Source organism: Macaca nemestrina, chromosome 10 (assembly GCF_043159975.1).
Source record: "Macaca nemestrina isolate mMacNem1 chromosome 10, mMacNem.hap1, whole genome shotgun sequence".
Taxonomy (NCBI): Eukaryota; Metazoa; Chordata; class Mammalia; order Primates; family Cercopithecidae; genus Macaca; species Macaca nemestrina.
The window spans coordinates 115,500,658-115,522,014 of record NC_092134.1 but is presented as its reverse complement, the minus strand read 5'-3'; the positions used below and the strand labels follow the sequence as shown (position 1 = coordinate 115,522,014).

At 36.3% G+C, this 21,357-nt stretch overlaps 1 protein-coding gene across 3 annotated transcripts in view; it reads right to left on the bottom strand.

Moving 5' to 3' along the window:
• LOC105492154 (inositol 1,4,5-trisphosphate receptor type 2) overlaps positions 1–21,357 on the bottom strand; it is a 493,933-nt gene that overhangs the window by 132,851 nt on the left and 339,725 nt on the right. For all 3 annotated transcript variants that reach the window (XM_071072009.1, XM_011759132.3, XM_071072008.1), the window contains 6 exons: positions 15,584–15,767; positions 14,602–14,858; positions 12,163–12,363; positions 9,593–9,703; positions 5,426–5,521; positions 3,808–3,930 (listed from right to left, as the gene is read on the bottom strand). In XM_071072009.1, coding sequence (XP_070928110.1) covers positions 3,808–3,930; positions 5,426–5,521; positions 9,593–9,703; positions 12,163–12,363; positions 14,602–14,858; positions 15,584–15,767 — 972 coding nt within the window. The remainder of the gene's footprint in view (positions 1–3,807; positions 3,931–5,425; positions 5,522–9,592; positions 9,704–12,162; positions 12,364–14,601; positions 14,859–15,583; positions 15,768–21,357) is intronic.

The window sequence follows — 21,357 nt, the reverse complement described above, 5'->3', positions numbered from 1 at the left end:
CCTACAGTTTGCTATCTAATACTTCTCCCCAACCTGAAAAGCATATAACATTTCTCCATATGCTTCTTACTTCAGGTAGGCATTAAATGCAGGGTCTCAGACAGAAGAACAGTAATTGCTTCAGGAGAGAATGAAACAATATGGTTTAATATATACTGGACATACACAAAGTACTGAACAGTGCTCTGGACTGTGTGTAGAGACTGTTTCTACAGAAAGCAAGAAAAGAATGTAAAAGACCAAGAGTAAAGCAGACAGATGGGGCAGAGGCTTAAGGAAAATATGCAGAAGATAGAAAGTCAAAAAGTACAATTAGTTGGATTTTAAGGAAATTCTCTGCACAACACTATAGTATTAGAAGTTAAGAAATTCCCTTTTTGAGGTATTTATAGTTTTATGTAGATCAGACAAGACACTTACAAGAAGCATTATTTGTTTCTTGTAACACCAACCACAGGAAAGGCCAAAAGGGATGTCACGGCAGAAAAAGCAGAACTACCTTACTACCATGAAAAGAACAACAACAAAAATTGAAAGTCTGAGAGCACCAGAATAAACTGTCTGCACAAAAGACGATTATAGTAAAACAAAGAGGAAGTTGCATCTTGGTTTTGGAAGTACTGAACTGTGCAAAGCCAGAAACCAATTTGCACAGTTATTTGCCTGCAGGAGCCCAGTAATTGCATATCCACAACGAAAACAGTGGAAACTGGACTCTACCAAATCCCTACAGCACAGCTACATGGCCACTTCTGAAGCAGTGCTTACAACCAACCAGTCCTTGTGAGTTTGTGGAGCACAATAGATTTATGAGGAACTTGGCAACAATCTTAGAGATTGGCCTCCTAAGAAACCAAATATGACATCCTAGCCTAGAGAAAGCCAAGGAGTCACTTGCAGAAAGATCAGCAGAGCACACTGGTCTCCCTTCTGTGAGTAAAAGCTCATAATTTTTCATGGAAAATTGGTGAAGGGGTTAACCCATAAATAATACATTTATATGGTGGCAAGAAAATCACTCCTTGTGTCACTATAAAAGAATAAGCAAGCAATTGCTTAACTCTACACTGTCAGTTACATACAACTGGCCTACTTTCCTTCCATACTTGTGCCCTTTTTGGGTTCTAACAGGGACTCATGTGGACTCTTATTTAATATTTAATCTTTTACAGTGTAATCACAAGGCTTAAAGTATTCAGCAATTCAGAATCTCCTTTTCTCTTTATTCTGTTTCATTTTGATGTTTGTTCTCTCTCTTCTAGAGGCCTGGCTTTGTTTCTGTACTTCTGTATTGGACTTTCATTGCTCTACAAATCATTGCTTTTCCAACATTTTTCTTCTGGGAAGTTAAAAAAAAAAATCTCAATATATCCACCCCAATCATTTTCATATCATTGATTTCTCTTCCTTTCAACAAGTTGTTTTAACCCCTTGTAACATTTTTTTTTACCACTTCTAAATTTCCACTTTTTGGACAATTCCACCATCCTCTTTGCATATGTCTATTCTCCTCTTCAAGCACTGTAATAAACTCAAATTCATTGAAATAACTGGCCTTTATGCCATCTTCATTTTGAATTTATTTCATATATAGGTTGCTTTATTTTTTCTATCATCTTTCCATCTCTGAGCAGTGCTTGCATTCTTTACCCTCTTTGTCCATTCTTCTCAGCATGTAACAATGTCCTTTTAAAAATTTGTATTCTGTACTCTGGTTTTTTGCGTTGTTGTTTGTTTGTTCTGAGACAGAGTCTTACTCTGTTGCCCACTGGAGCACAGTGGAGCGATCTCGGCTCACTGCAACCTCCACCTTCCAGGTTCAAGTAATTCTCGTGCCTCAGCCACTCAAGTAGCTTGGATTACAGTCATGCGCCACCACACCCAACTCATTTTTGTATTTTTAGTAGAGATGAGGTTTCGCCATGTTAGCCAGGCTGGTCTTGAACTCTTGACTTCAAGTGATCCACCTATCTCAGCCTCCCAAAGTGCTGGGATTACAGGTGTGAGCCACTGCACCTGGCCTGCATCCTCTACTCTTATGCTTGGTCTGCTTCAAACTGAAGTGACCTAACATAAGTCTTTTCTTTACCTTGACATGTTCACTGTTACTCCTAAGATACTGGTCATCTGAGATTGCTTTTTTAAACTTCTTAATGGATGTGAGGTGGTTCATTTATTGTCTGCTGGTCAGTCTGTCACTCTGCTGGCTCCAGGGCAAGCTTAGCTGGTCTGGTTGTTCATTCCCCACCTAACAGCTACACAGTCAGATCTTATTCACAGCTGCTCACTCGTGCAAGAAGACAACCTCCCACACACACAGCAAGACTATCTTGCAGTCAAGAAAACAGAGGTGGCTCTACTTCCCTACTTTCTTCTGAAACTTACTACTGCTCATTTTGACCTTGCCTTTTTGACCTTGCTCATCTTCCTTGCCTCCTTCCCTCCACAGTGCTACAGCCTCTAAAGTAACTCCTTGACCCTGTACACATATGTCTCAGCATGTTTCTGTGTTCATTCTATAGCAAATGTGATTTTAATTCTCAGCCTGGGATTTTTTTCTTTCTACTCACATTCAATCTCTAGTCATTCCTTTGCTAGACTGACTCACTTTGTGTCACTTGACTTCTCTTTCTCTCTAAAATGACACCTTTTCCACATCCTAAATCTCCACTTTCTGCTTCCTTCAACTTGTCCATCATCCTAGCTTTCAGTTGCTCAGCAGCTAAAATGCTCATCTGTCCAGCTAAAACTCGTCTGCCCTTACCACTTTCTGTTCTACATAGGCATTTTGATACACTATGAGAGACCTTAAAATCTTCTCAATGAGCCAGATATATTATAAAACAATAGTGGTGTCTTTTGTTAGTATCTTTCAGAATCTGACTCCCTCCTGGAAGGTTTTGTAACAATTATAGTCAAGTTCACATATATTAGAAATTTATAGAAAGGGTAGAAAAGGGCATAAGAAATGTCTAAAGAGCAACCTTCAAAATAAATCTTCTGAGAATCTGACTTTATATCTATTGATGTTTATTCAATCAACTGATAAAACGTACAGGGAAACAGAAGGGAATGATCGCCAATGGGAGAAAATGATGAGAAAGAAAGATAGAGCAAGTCTCTAAAGTTTGAACTTCATTTTGTAAAAACAAAGGAGCTATCATAGACAAAATCAAATTGGCAAATGTACATTTAAAATGTTTACCTTCTAAACAAATTTGCAGAGATGCCAATTTAATGTTGATCTTCATGTTAATGGTATTAAATTTATGAATAGTACTCATCAGGCACCTGTTTTTTAAAGTTATAAAATGGAAACAGTTCCTTCAAAAGAATTTAAAGTTTAGACTCACACTTCCAATCAGAGGTTGCCAGTTTATGGCTTCTACAGAAAGTACGTCAACCTACAATTCAAGGAGGCCAGAGACTACCTGCCAAATTCGTCCTGATTAGGACTGAATGCACCCCCTCACTTCATACTCTGTCTCCACAGTAGCCTCTCTTCCCCTCTCCTTCAGGACCCTCATTTGTTGCCATGGTTTATCCATGGCTCAGGCTGACATGGGAATTCTCCTCCCTTCTGGCCCAATAGTTTTGGGTACCAAGAACTGTTTTCTTGTTGACTGTCCCCTAGCATACCTTGGGGTGCATAGTCAGGCATTTTGGGCATTCTCTCTTTAGCCCAAACCTAGGTGTAAGTGCTGAATAAATGAAGGGACCAGAACTTGAAAATATGGCAACAAGCCACGGATACAAAACACGATTGATAGAATGAGCAAAATAATGTAAAGATATAAAATGTGACACCTGATGGGCCAGAATATAGATATTGTGTCCAACATCTTTTGGAGAAACACCATCATCTCCACCCTCGTCATCCCCATGATCACATTCCAATCCTTGGTTGTAGGCATTCTTCATCACATCCACCTATCGAAAAAAAAAAAGAAGACTGAAATGCCAGAAACAACATCCGCTTTACATTGTTAATGAGGTTTAATTAACAATTGGGCAGCTTCATGAGCCTCAAAAGTATAAAAGGACTCTAAATGAAAATGGCCTTGGAAACCATCTTTATTTCAATGAACATGAAAGTATTTTCCTACAATATTCCCCTTTTCCTTCGAAATTTTTGTTTGAAATTTGAATGTTTATAGTGTCAAAGTTCCCAAGAATTAGGAGAATCGAGAACCCCAGTAAACATCCATTATTTACTAAGTGCCCACTAAGTAACAGGCAGACATGGTGCTAGAAATTGCCCTGGGAACTGAGGTTCCCAACAGTGGATAGGAGAGAGTACCCTCAAGGAATTTACTGTCCAGTGGGACAAGCAAGGAAGGAGGCAAACACAGTGGGGTGCTGTCAGTCCTACTCCAGGGCTATGTATGTTTCTAAGGAAGTGCAGAGCAGGGGCATATACTCAAGCAAGAGGTGGAGGGTGGGCCACAAGGAGGAAGGGGATGACAGGATAAAGGTGTTGTCCACAGAGGAACTAGTATTTTCAAAGGGCTATTGCACAGTGCCATTGTTGAATAAATAATATAATTCACTGCCACATTTAACCATAGGATAGGAAATGTGTTGGTCCTTGTAACTCACTGCTTGCAGATAGACACTGGGCTCTCATTAAATATATATTAAATCAAACTTCACTTTATCTCTCTTTTTGCCTGACCTCCATGACTCCATTCTTTACTAACAAAGTGATAGCAAAAGAGTGTTGTGCCAGGCTTTCATAGGAGATGCCCATAGCACCAACAACGGCCCTGATGTGAGTGGAGCTTAATCACCAGGGCACTGAGCTATATTATGTGAGTATGTTCTCAATGCTTTTGGAACCCAATGCTTTTAAAATACACCTGCATTATTTCATAATGTGCATGCCATGAGTGAAAAGGAAAAGATAACTTCTACAATAGGAAGACACACTAATGATCTCTGTGGAATCTCTACTAGAGTCTGCACAGTTTCCTTGAGGCCAAGCATTGTACAACATATCACTGAGAAGAACAACTACAAAAAAAAACTAATTTTATTTTATTTTTCAGAAAGAGGTATAAATAAAATTTTTGAAGAGTACAAACATTTTTTTTTTACATCCCTTCCTCATATGCTCCAATACACCATTAAACTAAAGCCAACTTTTTTTCTGGCAATACACATTTGCATACAGTTTAGTATAGTGTGATAAGTTGGCTAAGAAAAGCGCTTGGAGTGGATAAAACTACTGAAGTCATAAGGCCCAGATCACACAGGCCTTTGCCAACACAGGGCCTTCTGAGGTATTGGAAATGGTAGGTCATGATGCTCCATTTGTCTCAGTAGAGCAATGAAAATCAATCAACATTTTTTTCTGACATGCATTCTCTAAACTTGTTCCTTTTAGGTTACTCAATATTAACCAAGCTTCTAAAAGTTTTCTTACCAGTTCTCTGGGTCTCATGTTAAAAAGAATTCTTTCTGCGTTCTCGCTGTCATGTCTGCTTTCCATAATGGCCAGCAAAAGTTTAGATGCATTGTTCTAGAGACACAGTTTGAGTTAATGTGCATGCAAAGTCAATTTCATGGATTAACGATTTCTCTGCATTTGTTTTAGTTGAGATTACTAGGACCTCTTTTTTAATCAAACGAAATTTAAAACTGCTAATTTCATTTGTCTTGTTAACATTCTAAAATAGAACATTTTACTTCACTGTCAACACAAAATATAACTAATGAATCATGAGATCTATGTTACAAGAGATATTTTAAATATTGGTGAAAAGGTACTTCAAATGCAAAATTGATTTACTATATATCGCACTAAAACATAATCATATTTTTCCTCACTGTTTCCTAAATAGGCATTTCAAAAAACAAGGTGAACAGGTATCAGTAACATATTTTACAGAAACGGTATACAATTTAAAGAATTTAGCACAATTGTTAAAATGAAATATTAATACATATTAGCATATCGAAATCTAAAACTATATGAGCAATAATTAGAATTAATCTATAAAATTACAAATTCATGTGTTAGAAATATAAATTTATTGATAATGGCTTCCTAGTCTCACTATATGGCAGGTGATATGCAACTTGTTTCCCTTTGGGTTATGAAAGAATATCTTCTATTTTCGCTTAACAGAAAATGAAAATAGCTTATGTTGTCTTTGAAGTGTTCTAATTTGTTTTATCAATATATTATCTCAACCATTTCTACCTACAGATATCAAAAATATTTCTGATACAATTTATAATCCAAAATAGATACTCAGAGTTACAGAAAATCTTAGCCAAGAAAGCACAATATCCTAAACATTTTGAAAGATGTTACGTTATACTGTGTTTTTAATAGTGCTGGCATAGAATTTTGGCAAATTGCAATATGAAATTAAATATCCAGGATTTACTTCTACAGTGTGCTCATAATATTCATTTAGATAACAATCTTAACCTCCACACACAATCTTTGATAGAAGTACAAAAGAATTGGAGTTAACATGGCTCTAAGATGCTTCTAAGTGACTCAAAGTTAACATATCATAGGATGAAAATTAAAATGAATTGTATTTGGTCTAAATAAATAACGATCATACAAATTTTGTTAAGGTTGTGCAAATTAATTCTCCTGGGTAGTTTTAACACCAAATTCTATCCAACTATTTCCATCCCCCTGCCAAGAGGTATAGCCTAAAAATCATTTTAAGTGACCAATAACAGTGACAATGATGAAGATGATGATTGACACTAATGTCACTGACTCATTATGAAAAGACTTTAGTATTTTGGGGGAAAGGGAGTATTATCCTTTTCTGCTCCATTTTCATATTTTGCAGACTTGAACCAATCCTAAAATTCTCTTCAACAATCTAGTATCCCACATAAATAACATACCTAAAAGAGTAAGGTTCTAGGATTAATGGAGAGCTTAAATCCTAGGAATAATCTGAACAGATCATGGAATTCAAAGCTAAAACCTTGGCAACACTGACAGTGTTACCTAATGAACCTTCCCTCAGCAGGCCCAATACATGATAGCTTAAAAATACATCCAATTTCAGAATGCTATTGGCAATATGGTATTTTTTCTAGCCAATCTTCTTTTCCATATTATGTCAGAAGAATAGAAATCTTATAAACGGCCTAATGAAATATGAATCAAATTGATAGTACAAGAGTCTATAAATACCACAAAATCAAATGGAAATATCAGTGTTAGTGCAGGAGTTTCTTCTTAAAGAAGCCACATTCTTTAAAAACAAAACAAAATAGAAATCTTTACCTATTTACAAATGAAGCACTTCATATTTACAGGTCAGTTTTGCAAATGAAAATAAAAAGGACACCAAATATCAAAAAGTAATAGAATCTCGTACTAAATGAGTATATAAAGCTAAGTATACTTAAAATTAGGGATGATTCAGCAATTAAATTCAGGAATGAATGACATAAAATAAAACCTTAATAATTATTAATATGATATCTTTCTAATGTTAAAGATAATTTATTATTTAAAGTACCCTATGCATGGAAATCCCTTAAATTTCTAATATATATTATTCTGTCTTACAAACATTGTTCTTATATCGGACAACATGTACAAAGCCTCAAAGATTGTTTAGAAAAGTACACATACCTCATTCACTAAGAAAAAAAAGACTATACTTTAAATATTTCAAGTCAAATCTATATTTGGTATTTTGACTTATCCAACTGTCATATTTTTAAAAGGTAACAATTTTACATACTAAAATTAACAAAAATTTAAATAACTTTTTTTAAAAAAGCATTTTCATTTGAATAGTTGATAATATCTTTGTGCTGTTAAGTGATGCCCTCTCACTTAATTTTTTTACACATGCTTTGATTTGTAAATAATCTATATGCTTATACTTTATTTTACATGGATGAGTCATTCAGTATTTCTGCCCATTAAGTTTAATTAACTACAAAAGAAATTTAAAGTTATAGTCTTTAGACTAATGAAGGATTTTAAAAGCCAAAGATCAAGACCTGTCTATGTTGTTTCTTAATGAATTATGGTTAAAGATGAATTTAAGATAAAACAACAAAAATTTTTCTAATAACTTGAATTTAAGCTGACTATCTCACAGGCTGGTTTCATTAACTGAAGCATGATGGTAATGAATCAAAGCACAAAAGTACATCTACGTAAGAATCACCTTTTCTAATCTATGAATAGAAAGAACAGAAGCTTATACATATTACAACTGAAAACATGAAAAAATACAGACCCATCTCTTCTATTAAAGAAGCAGTTAAGCTGGGTGTGGTGGCATGCACCTGTAATCCCAGCTTATCAGGAGGTGGATGCTGGAGGATCACATGGGCCCAGGAGTTCAATATCAGCCTGGGCAACATAGTGAGACTCCAACTCAAAAAAATAAAATAAAGATAAAGAAGCATATGCTTACTAAGAGCCTTTAGCACAATCTTCACATAAACATATGTACTTTCCATTGTAATACCTAAACCTAAATTTAGAAACGGAATTAGAAAAATATCATTCCTATTCTTCTTGGCTACAAATTTACCCAAACAAAGTTAAATTTAATTATACATTCTTTATAGTCTTGGATAGACCAGGCTTCACAGAGAAATTGTAATTTAAGCAAGGATTATTTTTTCCTCGTTAACCCTAAACACAATAATGTGGTCTTTACTAGCTCATCTCAATTGAATATCATGCTTTAGCATTTGGGCTTTATACAATTTATTGTGTATATTAATTTGTGCTCCCGAGCTCTTATAAATGAAACTGCTGGGAACTGCGCACAAGGCTTAAATTAAAGAAATCTCTTAGAGTGTGGATATCACTGAAAGTATTTTGGGGAAAAATAATATTTTAATGTAAAAGAGAACAACTTTTAGAAAGAAGAGAGCCATAAAACTAAAATGCAGCACTCCTTTGACTTTGTCTAATTCCTTGTGACCTTCTGGGTGGAATTCTGTGGTCAATGTGTTTTAAAAATATATCAACACCTTTTGCTTCTCCCTATAATGAAAAATATAAAATAAAAACTAGACCGGGTGCGATGGCTCATGTTTGTAATGCCAGCACTTTGGGAGGCCGAGGCAGGTGGATCACGAGGTCAGGAGTTCCAGACAAGTCTGGCCAACACAGTGAAACTCTATCTCTACTAAAAATACAAAAATTAGCTGGGCGTGGTGGCAGGCACCTGTAATCCCAGCTACTCGGGAAGCTGAGGCAGAAGAATTGCTTGAACCTGGGAGGAGAAGGTTGCAGTGAGCTGGGATCGCGCCACTGCACTCCAGCTTAGGCAGCAGAGCTAGACTCCATCTCAAAAAGTCAAGTAAAATAAAATAAAAATAAAAATAAAAGCAAAAGGGAAATCATAAACACAGTGGCTGCTTGGAGAACTTCCAGGAAAGGACCTTGCCATGGAATATTACCTCAAAGCTAACTTCACATTGCATCTGGAGTTTAGTAAGCATTGTACTTTCACTATCCCTTTCTGTCAATTGATTCGTTGAAAACATGATAGTATGCTTTTGACAAGAGCTGCTTAAAGATTGTACTATAGAAACTGTAGCTTTTCTGGCCTGAACAGTGGATTCGCTCTACCTTTAGCTGGAGCACCAGATCCATTCGGTATTTACCAAGAGGGTTTATGTCATTCAGAATCAAAGCAATGATGATATCAATCCCATTAGACTCATGTGTAGCGATACAGGTCTAGAAAACAAAATATTTGTAGAACAGCATTTGATTCACAACAGAATAGCACAGAACTAACAGGATATAAAGCAACATAAAAACCTTAATTTTTAACCTTTAAAAAATAGCTAAGATTTGCCTTTGAGCATTTGACTTATTCTTTTGTATAGGGTCTGGCAATTAATTGATTAGTATTGATCAAATGGCCTTGTATGCAGAACACTGAGAGAGACACTGCGTGAAGCATATATCTTTTAAAATATACTGTGTTTATAGAATTTCGGAGACTACTGGTTAAGTTAAATATTCTTTCATTCAATAAACTTTAATATACCAATCAATGGAGGAGTTCTTTAAGGTCAGAATTTTAAGATCTGAATTATCCTCAATAAAACAATTTTCCCATTTATGAAAGACGTGTGTCCCTCATACCTGAGATTTGTAGGCAAATTTTACAGTACCGATGAAGCAATTTAAATTGATTGCTACTTAATGCTAAACTGATGACAAGAGATGCTGCTGTCCATGCCAGGTGGAAGCGAAGACAAGTAATATAGAGACTCTCCTGATGTCTGGGGACATGCTGTCAATAATGATGGCCAAAGGAAAAATTTACTGAATTTCTTAAACTTACATGAGGGATCTTCATTGGGGAAAATTTATGAAACATCCTGTGAGATAAACATCCACATTTTGAAGGTTAAGATCAACTGTGCTGGGATTCTGAATTTAATGTTACAGGTCTTAAATCAGGAACTTGTGAGCCAGATTTGTAGGACTATGTGTTAACAATGTAGCACCTTGTCAAGGGGTATGAAAAACTGAAATCCTGACAAGTTAAATGAGAAAGAACAAAATCAAGACAATTTCGAAATGACTGCTTTTTCAGCATGGGCTTTATTTCTCCCTTCATACAATGGAGTTTTTATTCCTCTGACACAGAGGAAAGGTGTTTTCTACCCATCTCCTACCTTTCCTGAGGTTCTTTTGCTCATTAAAATATTTGCCAAACTTAAAGAGAATCTTTTTGCAGATCATCTCCAGAATTTGCCAGCAATCTTTCCTCCCACACATTTTCAGAGCAATGGGGAAGTATTTGTGAGGTTCATGTTATTTGAAAATTAGCTTTTACTTTTAGAACATATTTGGTTTTAGTAAATTACTTTCAAAGTTCACTTCCATTCTCTTATGAGACCAAAACTGGGGAACATTCTCACAAGCTTTCCCGGAAACAGCAGAAGAGACAAATGGTATAATTATTTTCTATTATAGATGTACAAGTTTTTATCAACAACAAAACCAAATCTTTGAATTTGTATGCTTTTCCTTAACTTTAAATCAACATCTAGGTTTTCTTGTATCATTGCTCTGGGAGACTGAAATATAACCCAGAAAAATGCAGGGAAAAATCCACAAACTCTTTTGGTATTTCATATGTACAGTACAGAAAGGGAAAATACCTCCATAACAAATTGTTTATGCCAAAATTGTCCTGTTTTTATTTTATACAACTATGCATGTACATATGTGTGCATATGTTCATAAATATATGTGTGTGTGCATAGACACCATGTGCATGTGTGTGTACATCTCATGTAAATTGCAATTTTTAAAAAAGCAAATTTCTTTTTCACATTTTTCTATGTCAATCATTGTTGTTTTTGCTCTCAATGGCTTCTTTAATATTTATATCCAGAAATGTTTATGACTTGAAAACTCTGTCTTCTGGACTGATCCATGCCTATGATGGTAGCTCCATGATGCCTGAGAGGAGGTGATACAGTCAACTGGCAAACTTTCAGGTGGCATCGCTTCCCTTAATTGACCCAAGTGTCCTGCCTTCTACTCCCATAATATGTCCTTGATATCCAAGTAAACAAAATTAGAGGCAAACATTCTGGAAACGAGACTTGAAACTGTGCCCTCCAGAATGTAATATAGTCGAAAGAGCACTCGATTTAGACCCAGAATAAAAAATCCTTAGTTGTAAGAGTGGCTCTACAACTTACTGATTCTGTCACTCTGAAACTCTGGAAAGTCACTTAATCTTTGAGTTAGAGCCTATTCATCAGCAAAGTAGGAATAATGACACCTATTCACAAGTGTATTGTGCATATAAAAGAAACAACATATACTACTCCTTGTAGGGGTGCCAAAAGAGCCAAAGAAAGTTTATTCCACAAATCCCGGAAAGGTTCACTAAAGATGAAAACTGGGTGGTGGTCATGACACATATTTCACTTTTTTCAGTAAGTCGATTTTTATCTTGAACATTTTCATGGGAATTGTTTTTACAATGAAATTATATACAAATGCAGCATAGCATTTCCTCGTCTATAATTCAGTCTTTGTATGTTTTCTTAGGAAAGTAAAAATGTCTGGCACAGCAAGAAGAAAGATCTTTCAAGTGCACACAAAGATTGGCTCCTTCCCCAACTTAATCCCTTTACTAATTAGTCATGAATACTTCTCGTTACCTGATTTTCATGGCAGGGGCCCTGGCAATACTCAGTCAAGCTCTCCAGGGTCTGGTTGACCAGTGCTACGTTCTTCTCATTGATGTAGAGACCCAACAGGCCCAGGCCACCGGTTGTACTTCCGCAAATGCAGTCCAGAAACTGAAGGGTCTCACAGACAAGGTTGTAATTTGTTTTGTTGTTTTGATTCCTCAAGAAGTTCTGAAGGCAAAAGAAAATAAACCTGAAGGGTTACAAAAATTCACTGTGCTGATTGTTTGTTGTTCTCCCCATATGTGCGCTTTTCTAACTCTTCTTTGTAAGAAAATTATTCGCATTTATTAAAATTGTCCTCCATTTAAGGAGGGAGAAAGGCCCTTAGGCCTTAGGTTTTTCCTCAAGCAACTCTATCTATCTATATATATATACACACACACACACACACATACATACATATATACACACACATATATGTACTATATATAATATATAATATATTGTGCCTTTGTGTGTACATATATATTTTTTATATATATATCTCAAGATAGTTCATAATAAACATTTCTCAGTGTCATTATCATCAAACTACACACAGAGGGCAAAAGTAATGAGAAGTGGGAAAAAGAGAAAAAAAACTAGGTAGAAAGAAGTTCATTAGGGAGAGAAGCAAATTTTCAATTATAAATAATCTCATATGAACAGTGCAACTTCATTGTTCATTGATTATAAACGATATAACCATTATGAAGGGCAACTGGAAGTATCTATCAAAATTTTCAGTTAACATACAGCTCCACTTCTAAAAAGCTTTTCTAGATATATGTACACAAGTACACCAACAGGTTCCCTGCATACTGCTTGTTATACAAACACCAGAAACCATCTAATAATTATGGTAATGTGACTGGCTTAATAAACATTAGTATATCCAAACATTAGAATACTGTAAAACTATAAAAATTCGGTACTTCAACATGTACCAATAAACATAACCTGGCAATAAGTAATTGACTAATAACAGATATTACTAAATGAAAAATGTAAGTTGAGGAATACCATAAAATATGATTTTTTTTTTTCTTGAGATGGAGTCTCACTCTGTCACCCAGGCTGGAGTGCAGTGGCAAGATCTCGGCTCGGCTCACTGCAAGCTCCGCCTCCCGGGTTCACACCATTCTCCTGTCTCAGCCTCCAGACTAGCTGGGACTACAGGTGCCCACCACCACGCCCAGCTAATTTTTTGTATTTTTTTAGTAGAGACAGGGTTTCACCATGTTAGCCAGGATGGTCTTGATCTTCTGACCTTGTGATCCACCCATCTCGGCCACCCAAAGTGCTGGGATTACAGGCGTGAGCCACCGCGCCTGGCCGGAATACCACAGAATATGATTTTTAAAAAATGTTTACCTGCACAGATCAACATGCTTATGCATGCATAAAAATTTCTAGAAGAAAAAACCTAGACCCTGACAATATTCAGTCAAGTTCTCCAGATTAATCACCTGTTAACAGTGATTTTCTCTGGGGAGTATACCTAGTAAAAGGGTAAGCTGGGAAGGAAACTTGTTTTATATTTCAATTTAGTATTTATTTCTATTAATTTATTATTTAATGTGTTTATTTGAATTTATATCTACCATTTATTCTTCTTAAGACAATTTTAAAAGTAGTATTTTCTATACTGATCCCACACTCCTATCAGTAAACTGTTCAATCAGATACTATCTAATGTGTTATATACCCTATATGTCTATTTCCTACACTGACAGATGAAATGGGTTAGGATATGCCCGTGGGCACTGATCCAGTATTGTCCCTCCAGAAGCAGTGTTTCTGGCCTCGGCCTGCCTGTGTACAAACAATGCAAAAAAGTGGCCAAAAGTCAAAATTCATAGGCACTCCTAAGTTCATCTATCTAACAAAGGAAAATGCAGGAAAGAAGATATAAGACACTGACTACATTCATTTTTTAATGTATCCACCTTCACTCTAGTTAAAAACATCCTCTTCTATGTTAATTCTGTTTCAAATGAAGACATACAAATATACTCAGTATTCTCACTCGAGAAATATGAATTGGCTTGAAAATAATGAAAGCCCCTTAAGACTATAAAACCATGAAAGATATAGATGAGACAAATATGATCTCTCTCAACAACATAACCTTACCAGAGAATACTAGGAAGAGGATGCCCACTGAGGCTAAAAATATTTGAGGCTAAAAATATTGATGAGGATGATACTGTATGAGGCTGATTTTTTTTTTTTTTGTATAAAAGGATTTTCTTCTTCCTTTTCTTCACTGATACCAAAGTTTCTTCCCATTTCAGAAGAGGACAATTGCTTTTATTGATTATCTTTCCAAAACTCTCTCCAAAACTACTTGTTGGTTTTACTGGAATTTAATTACTTACAAACATAGGTTGTATTCTCAGCTTTCACACAAAACAGAACAAATACCTGTAATTCCCGGTTGTGATTCTCACACAGTAACTGAAGAAATCTCAGTATTGGCTGCATGATGGCAATTGCAGGACTCATTGTTACTTCCTCTGCAGATTTTTCCTCAGTGTTTCCTGCTTCTGGTCCTGTGCACATAATGTCTATTTCTGGATCCATTTCTCTTCTGTATACACAATATGCTTTGGATGTTGCTGAAGAAGCTTCTGTTAATTGCCCTTTCATTCCCTCTTTTAAATGTAGTGTTGAATCTCTTACTGAAAACAAAGCAGTACTTTTATATTTCTGAGCCAATTTGCTTTCGCTAATTTTTAGAAAAAAAGAAAAACAACCAGGTACCCAAATTCTCTAACAACTGAATTACAAATAATCTGAAAAAAGGTGCAACAATTTCCAAAAAGGATTTGAGATAGCACTTAAAAGTTAAATTTGCAGTGGGTCATAAAAAAGATCTCAATGCTTAGCAAATTTTAAAAGGACTCATGTCTTTCTGATATATATAATATATATATTCATATATATAAACATATATATATGAGTTTCATGTTCAAGAAGGTAGGAAAATGCGACAAACTTCAAAATGTTAGTGTCTTTATGATTTGTATTTAATACATGGATGATTTTGTCATTCTAATACCAAGAATCTTTCATTGGAGTTTGGTGTGGTAATTTCTGTTTTTAAAGTTTTATTTTCATGGTAACTTAAAAGATTTGGGGCAGTTATTCTTTACCATGCATGCAACAGTGAAATCAAACATTTTTCATGTCGTTGGTTGCTTTGTACTGATTATGTCTCATTTAAGTCTAGTCCTGCAGAGCCGTTTTAGGGTCAACCCATGACCAAAATTCTTTATGGATGATCAGAGCCACAGTGGGGATAATTAAACCAAGAGAAGAGAGATGACAAATGTTAATGAGATTTAAACACTATTCCCCTCTTTTCTCTCATTCTGTTCTCCCAAATACTCAAATGCTTCTTTACCTCTCATTCGTGGACCAGATGTCATCAATTCATTGTCATCGTCCCTTTTTTTGCTACCTAAATCTATGGTATTAACTGTCACTGTTGATCTTATTTCTTTCTGAGCAGCCTTCATTCGATCATAGAGAACTTTAAAGAATTTTTCTGACTTTTTTTGTTCATGCAACTGCTGGTAGAAAGAATACTGCAAGAAAACATATTTTAAGACATCAATACCCAAGGGGAGACAAATAGTGTTTTTATGCTTGAAATAAACATAAGCATTATAGGTAAAAGCACATACTTAATGCACTACCCATTATTATTTCATAAATTGACAGCCTTTGCCAGTTTCTTGTACTATTTAATGTGTACTAATAATAGTTGGTATTTACTTAGCATTTTCCACTAAACTCCAACATATTTTCATATGCTGTTTAATTTATCCTTACTGGTTATATATTTTTAAAAATGTACAGGGACATTATAAGAAGTTGTATGGAAAGAATTCTTTGATTTTTATATTATTATAAAGTCATGCATTGATTCAACATGAATGTATTGAGTGCCTACTATGTGTCAAGCCCTCTGTTAATAGGGATAGAACAAAAATGGAAACCAACCACAATCCTTGCTCTCATGAGTTTGTAATCTAAAGTGGAAAATAGCCATCAACCCAATGATCACCCTGTATAAACATGAGTTTACGGAAAGTTACAAAGGACTATTTTTCTCCTTATCTAAATTACAGTACATTTTAGAAATTTAGAAAGTGTTACCACGGTAGCCTGACTCATGGGATCTCACTGATAAACAGGTACCAACTTCTTTTGGTTCCTCATTAGCTACACTGTTTTGCATGGGGGTCTCAGACAAATCCACCTTAAAATAAATTTAGTCAATAATGATGCAGAAGTGGTTCAGAAACAAAAGTATGATAAAATGTATCTTTGTAAGATGTGGAAATATTCAGCCCTGGGAAGATTTACCCAATTCTTGTCTGCTCAATGCCTTATGGAAGTGTCCAGGAGAAGCAGTAGGAGGTAGGAAAGATAACACATTCCAGGGAAGATAGAATTTGAAGTGGGTGGGGAAATTATAACTTCTTACTACCAAGATTATGAGATAGACACAAGACAAAATAAATATCATTTGTAAATTAATAAAGATAGTAACTCCCTAACTGTAGTGAATAAAAGAGTTATATAAGCTCGAGGAGAGATAGTATGAAGAAAACATAAGAAAAAATAATTTCCAGATCAAGCAGAACTGGTCCTATTCCAATATAAGAACATTTAAATAGCCAAATTTGGGGAGTTTGCCTCCAGGATATGCTTTCCTTTAGGAATTCCTGGAACCATGACCCACAGGTCTTGGGATCCATAACCAAGACTCTAATGACATCAGGTCTTGAAATGGTTGCCTACCCTGCAATTTTCTCTATGCGCAATGTATATACACAGAATGTCTTATGAAGCCTTAGATGTCAGCTGCACACCTACAAGGGTAAGTTCCTACACAGAAGGCGAGCAACCCTCAAGAAATAAGGCCAAAAAGTCATGGTAACCATAGCAACCACAGTAAAGCAGTCAAGCTGGTTTTGTTAATTCAGACAATAAATGCAGCATCCACAGACCTCTACAATCCCATGAATTAAGCAGATGATAAAGTTAGAATCTTTTCAATATAATGGGGTTAGAAGGTGGAAGGAGTTTCCAATATATTAATGAGGAGTTATGAGAACTTTGTGGCTCTATTAAAACAAAGTTTCATAATTTGTGTAGTTCTTACGTATACATCACTTCATAGATACTTTCAATTCACCAGTGTGATGAATAGAGTATTCTTAGTTCCATTTTATAGATTCATAAAATGAGGTTTAGTAAAGATGAGTGACTTGCCCAATATTATGTAACTAGTAAGGGGTAGAGCTAGGATTTAAATCTAGATTTTCTGACTCTAAATCACTAAATGTATAAAACAACCTCTTACGATCAAAACGCTAGATTATTTACACAGATAATACCTTTTAAGAACCAGGTATCTACAATGCTTAACAACACGATTTTAAAAAGGAAAAGTAGGTTCCATATATATTTATATAATCTCAATAAGTAGCATAAGGATTCCTCTCACTAAAGATATGATTTTTGCTTAGGAAACTACCTCCATTAGCTGCACAGAGTGTAAGAGGAAAGAAACTCCAAGTGTTTTGGAACTAACGGGGATGGATAAACAGATATGTGTGACAGGGGAGTGGAAGAGGCAGAAAAGGGAAGGGAAGTGAGAATGGAGAAAGACAAGAGCATGATGCAGGGAGAATCCTCAAGTGAAATATCCTAGGGGTGAGGATGGAGATGATTATTCCTAGAAAATAGATGCTTATTGCATCTAAGAGCACAGATCTGGAGCCAGACTGCATGGATTTGAAACCTGGCCCTATCTCTAACTAGCGACGTAAGCTTGGGTCTATCTCAGTTTCTTCTTCAGTAAAATAGGATAACACACCAGTTACCTCACAGGTTGTTTGAATATTAGCCAAGGTAAAACATACAAATCACAAAGAACAGTGCCTCATATTTAGTAGGTATGATTTTTCTTATTGCTATCATTAGGTTCCATGTGAAACTGTAATATAAGTACCTCCTGTATCCTCCCCTTCACTTGATCTTTAATAAAGTATAGAACATACATACGTTGACTTAATGTAGCTAGAAAGGAAGAAATTAAGGAAGGGGCTGCAATTCTCAGCATGACAGAAGCAGGGGTGTTAAGAATCTATGTGCTGAGAAAGCAAGACTGTTTCTGGCTAAGGAGACAGTGAGAATGTAAAACCCCCGGGGAACTGGCAAGTATATTGGGGAGGAGTGTGCTTTAGACTGCTATAGGGCAAGGAATAAGATTTGAGCTAATCTCAACTAGACCTCTTAGAGCCAGGAAAACATAGTTGCCATCTGGGTTGTACAATGTGAGACATCCGAGTAGAGGAAGGCTGGTACCTATTGTCATAATCCATCTTAAAAGAAGATTTTCATATATAAAAGTAATTTAACGCTGTTTCATCAACAAATATTTGTTGAATGGCTGTAAAGTATTGTAGACATAAAGAATAGGATATGACCCCCTATACTGAAGAAGTTGAAATTCAACTGGAGAGGCAGGGTATAATACAAATTACAACTAAACAAAGTAGCACGTGCAAAATGCCAAGTGGGTATTAAAGAAACAAGTGCATAGGAGCTGAGACAAGGGAATGGATACCAAATGCCCCAGACGAGCTAGGAAAGACTTTATGAAGAAGAAAGAATTTGATTAGGACTATTCATTCACAGATCCATTCCCTCCTGCACACTGATTGAACCCCAAGATTGGTCCAGACACAAGGGGTACCAAGATGAATAAAATGTAGTTGCAACCTTGAAGGACTTATAATTTACTAGATGGCACCTGATACACACATGAAGAGGCACAAAAAAGTGGCAGAAATGGCTGGGCCCGGTGGCTCACGCCTGTAATCCCAGCACTTTTGGAGGCCAAGGCAGGTGGATCACCTGAGGTCAGGAGTTGAAGACCAGCCTGGCCAACAGGATGAAACCCCACCTCTACTAAAAATACAAAAAATTAGCCGGGCATGGTGGTGGGTTCCTGTAATCCCAGCTACTCAGGAGGCTGAGGTAGGAGAATCGCTTGAACCGGGGAGGCGGAAGTTGAAGTGAGCCGAGATTGCACCATTGCACTCCAGCCTGGGCAACAAGGGTGAAACTCCATCTCAAAAACAAACAAACAAACAAAAAGTGGCAGAAATGTCATTAAAGACGTTCACAGGTTATAACAGGGGCACACAGTAAGCAGTAATCAATTCTACCCAGTGAGATACAGAGCCTGAAAAGGCTTCTAGGAGAAATGTATTGAGTTGAATCCTCAAAGAGGAGAAAGCAGCATGAGAAATAACACAACGCATTTGAGGAATGACAAAGAGCTAAGTGTAGCTGATGCATAAGAGGAAGGATGCAGGAGGCAAGAGGGTGGAAGAACAAGGGAAAGTTGGAAAATTTGAAGAGAACAGGAAGGATCTTATGGACTATAGCAGGGAGTCTGTCTTTATAGGGCAGGTGACAGATTTTAAGCAGAAGAATAGCATGTTTTTGGAAAGGCATCTTTGAAGGCAACATGAAGAATGATTTGGAGAAGGGCAAAACTGGAAGCAGGGACACCTCTTATAAGACTATTTGTCACTGTCCAGGAAAAGACAAGGAGGATCTGTAGTGAGAGCTGGAAAAGCAGGGATTGAAAATAATAGAGTATGGATATGAGGGATATTAAGGGGGTAGAATCACAGAAGTTGGTCATCAGTGGGATGTTAAGGAAGAGAGTAAGTGAGGGTGGAGAAGTTAAGTTCAAGGCTGACTATCATTTTCTGATCAGACAACTGGGTAGATGGAGTGCCAGTCATCGAGAGAGATAATGGCAAAAGGAGCAGTGGGTGTATGGAGAACAACAGCAGATTCCATGTGAGATTTGTTGAGCTTAAGGCATTTGTGCACATCCCACTAAATATTCTGGAAGACAGCTGGATACAGAGTCTAGAACGTCGGTGAGTTCAGAAGCATCCAAACACAGTAAACATTAAAGGTGTGGAAATGAATGAGGTCAGGCTGGAGAACAAACAGAGTGAGAAGAGAGAGTGCAAAGAGACTTGGGAGATGTCAGGATTCAAGAGTTAAGCAGAGGAAGAAAAACCTTTGCAGAAGGCTAAGAAGAAATGGTAGGAGGTAGAAGACAAGCTGGAGAGGGTAGTGTCCCAAGACCCAGGCAGAAAAGCTTTCAAGAAGAAAGAAAAAGTCACTAGTGGCAAATGCCACAGAAAATCATGTAAAGAAGGACTGAAAAATATTTTGGTTGTGAAGAGATCTTGGGGGAACAACTTGCCAGGAATTTATAAATAGAAGGTGCAGTTTCCAATGGGAGCTGGCTTATTCCGCAGCAATATGAGGATACAAGTAAGCAAAAATAAGTGCAAAGGATGAAGGATGATCCCATCTGGTGACCCTTAGTGGCCTAGAAACAGAAATCTAGAAAAGACTGTAATCCTAAGGATTTCTTCTAGAGATGCCCCCTACCAAAAAAAAAAAAAATACTGTCACTTCTGTCCACTGAAAAGTCTCTATCTAATGTTATGTGGTTGCCTGGACACTTCCTCTAGAAAGTCCCAGTTGACAGAACTTCCTGGTTTAATTCTGAATAGTATTTTGTCATGTTCATAAACCACATTTTAAAAAATCATTCATCCATTGATAAGTAAAATAGTGGAAGCTAAAAATGCTGAAGTCATAGAAGTAGACAGTGGAACATTGGTCATAGAGTCCAGTTTCAGTTAAACAGGAGGAGTAAGTTTCGGTGTTCTACTGCAAAGCAAGGCAATGATACTTAATAACAATAATATGTTATATATTTTCAAATAGCTGAAAGAATTTTAAATGCTCTCACTACAAGTAAATGATAAATATTTGAGGTGATGGATATGCTAATTATCCTCATTTGATCATTACACAACATATATATATCTCTCAAAGCATCAGATTGTACCCCATAAATATACACAATGATTATTTATCAATTAAAAATAAAATACAATTTTTAAAAAGCCCCAACTGAACACCTGGTTCAGATAAGATAATTTCCAAGAAAACTCACTCAACTTCCTCCATCACCTCCTTCCTCAACTTCCTGCAGAGGAAATCTATGCTGCAGCTACAGCATCATGAGAATTTTAAACACTTTCTTTTCTCAACTAA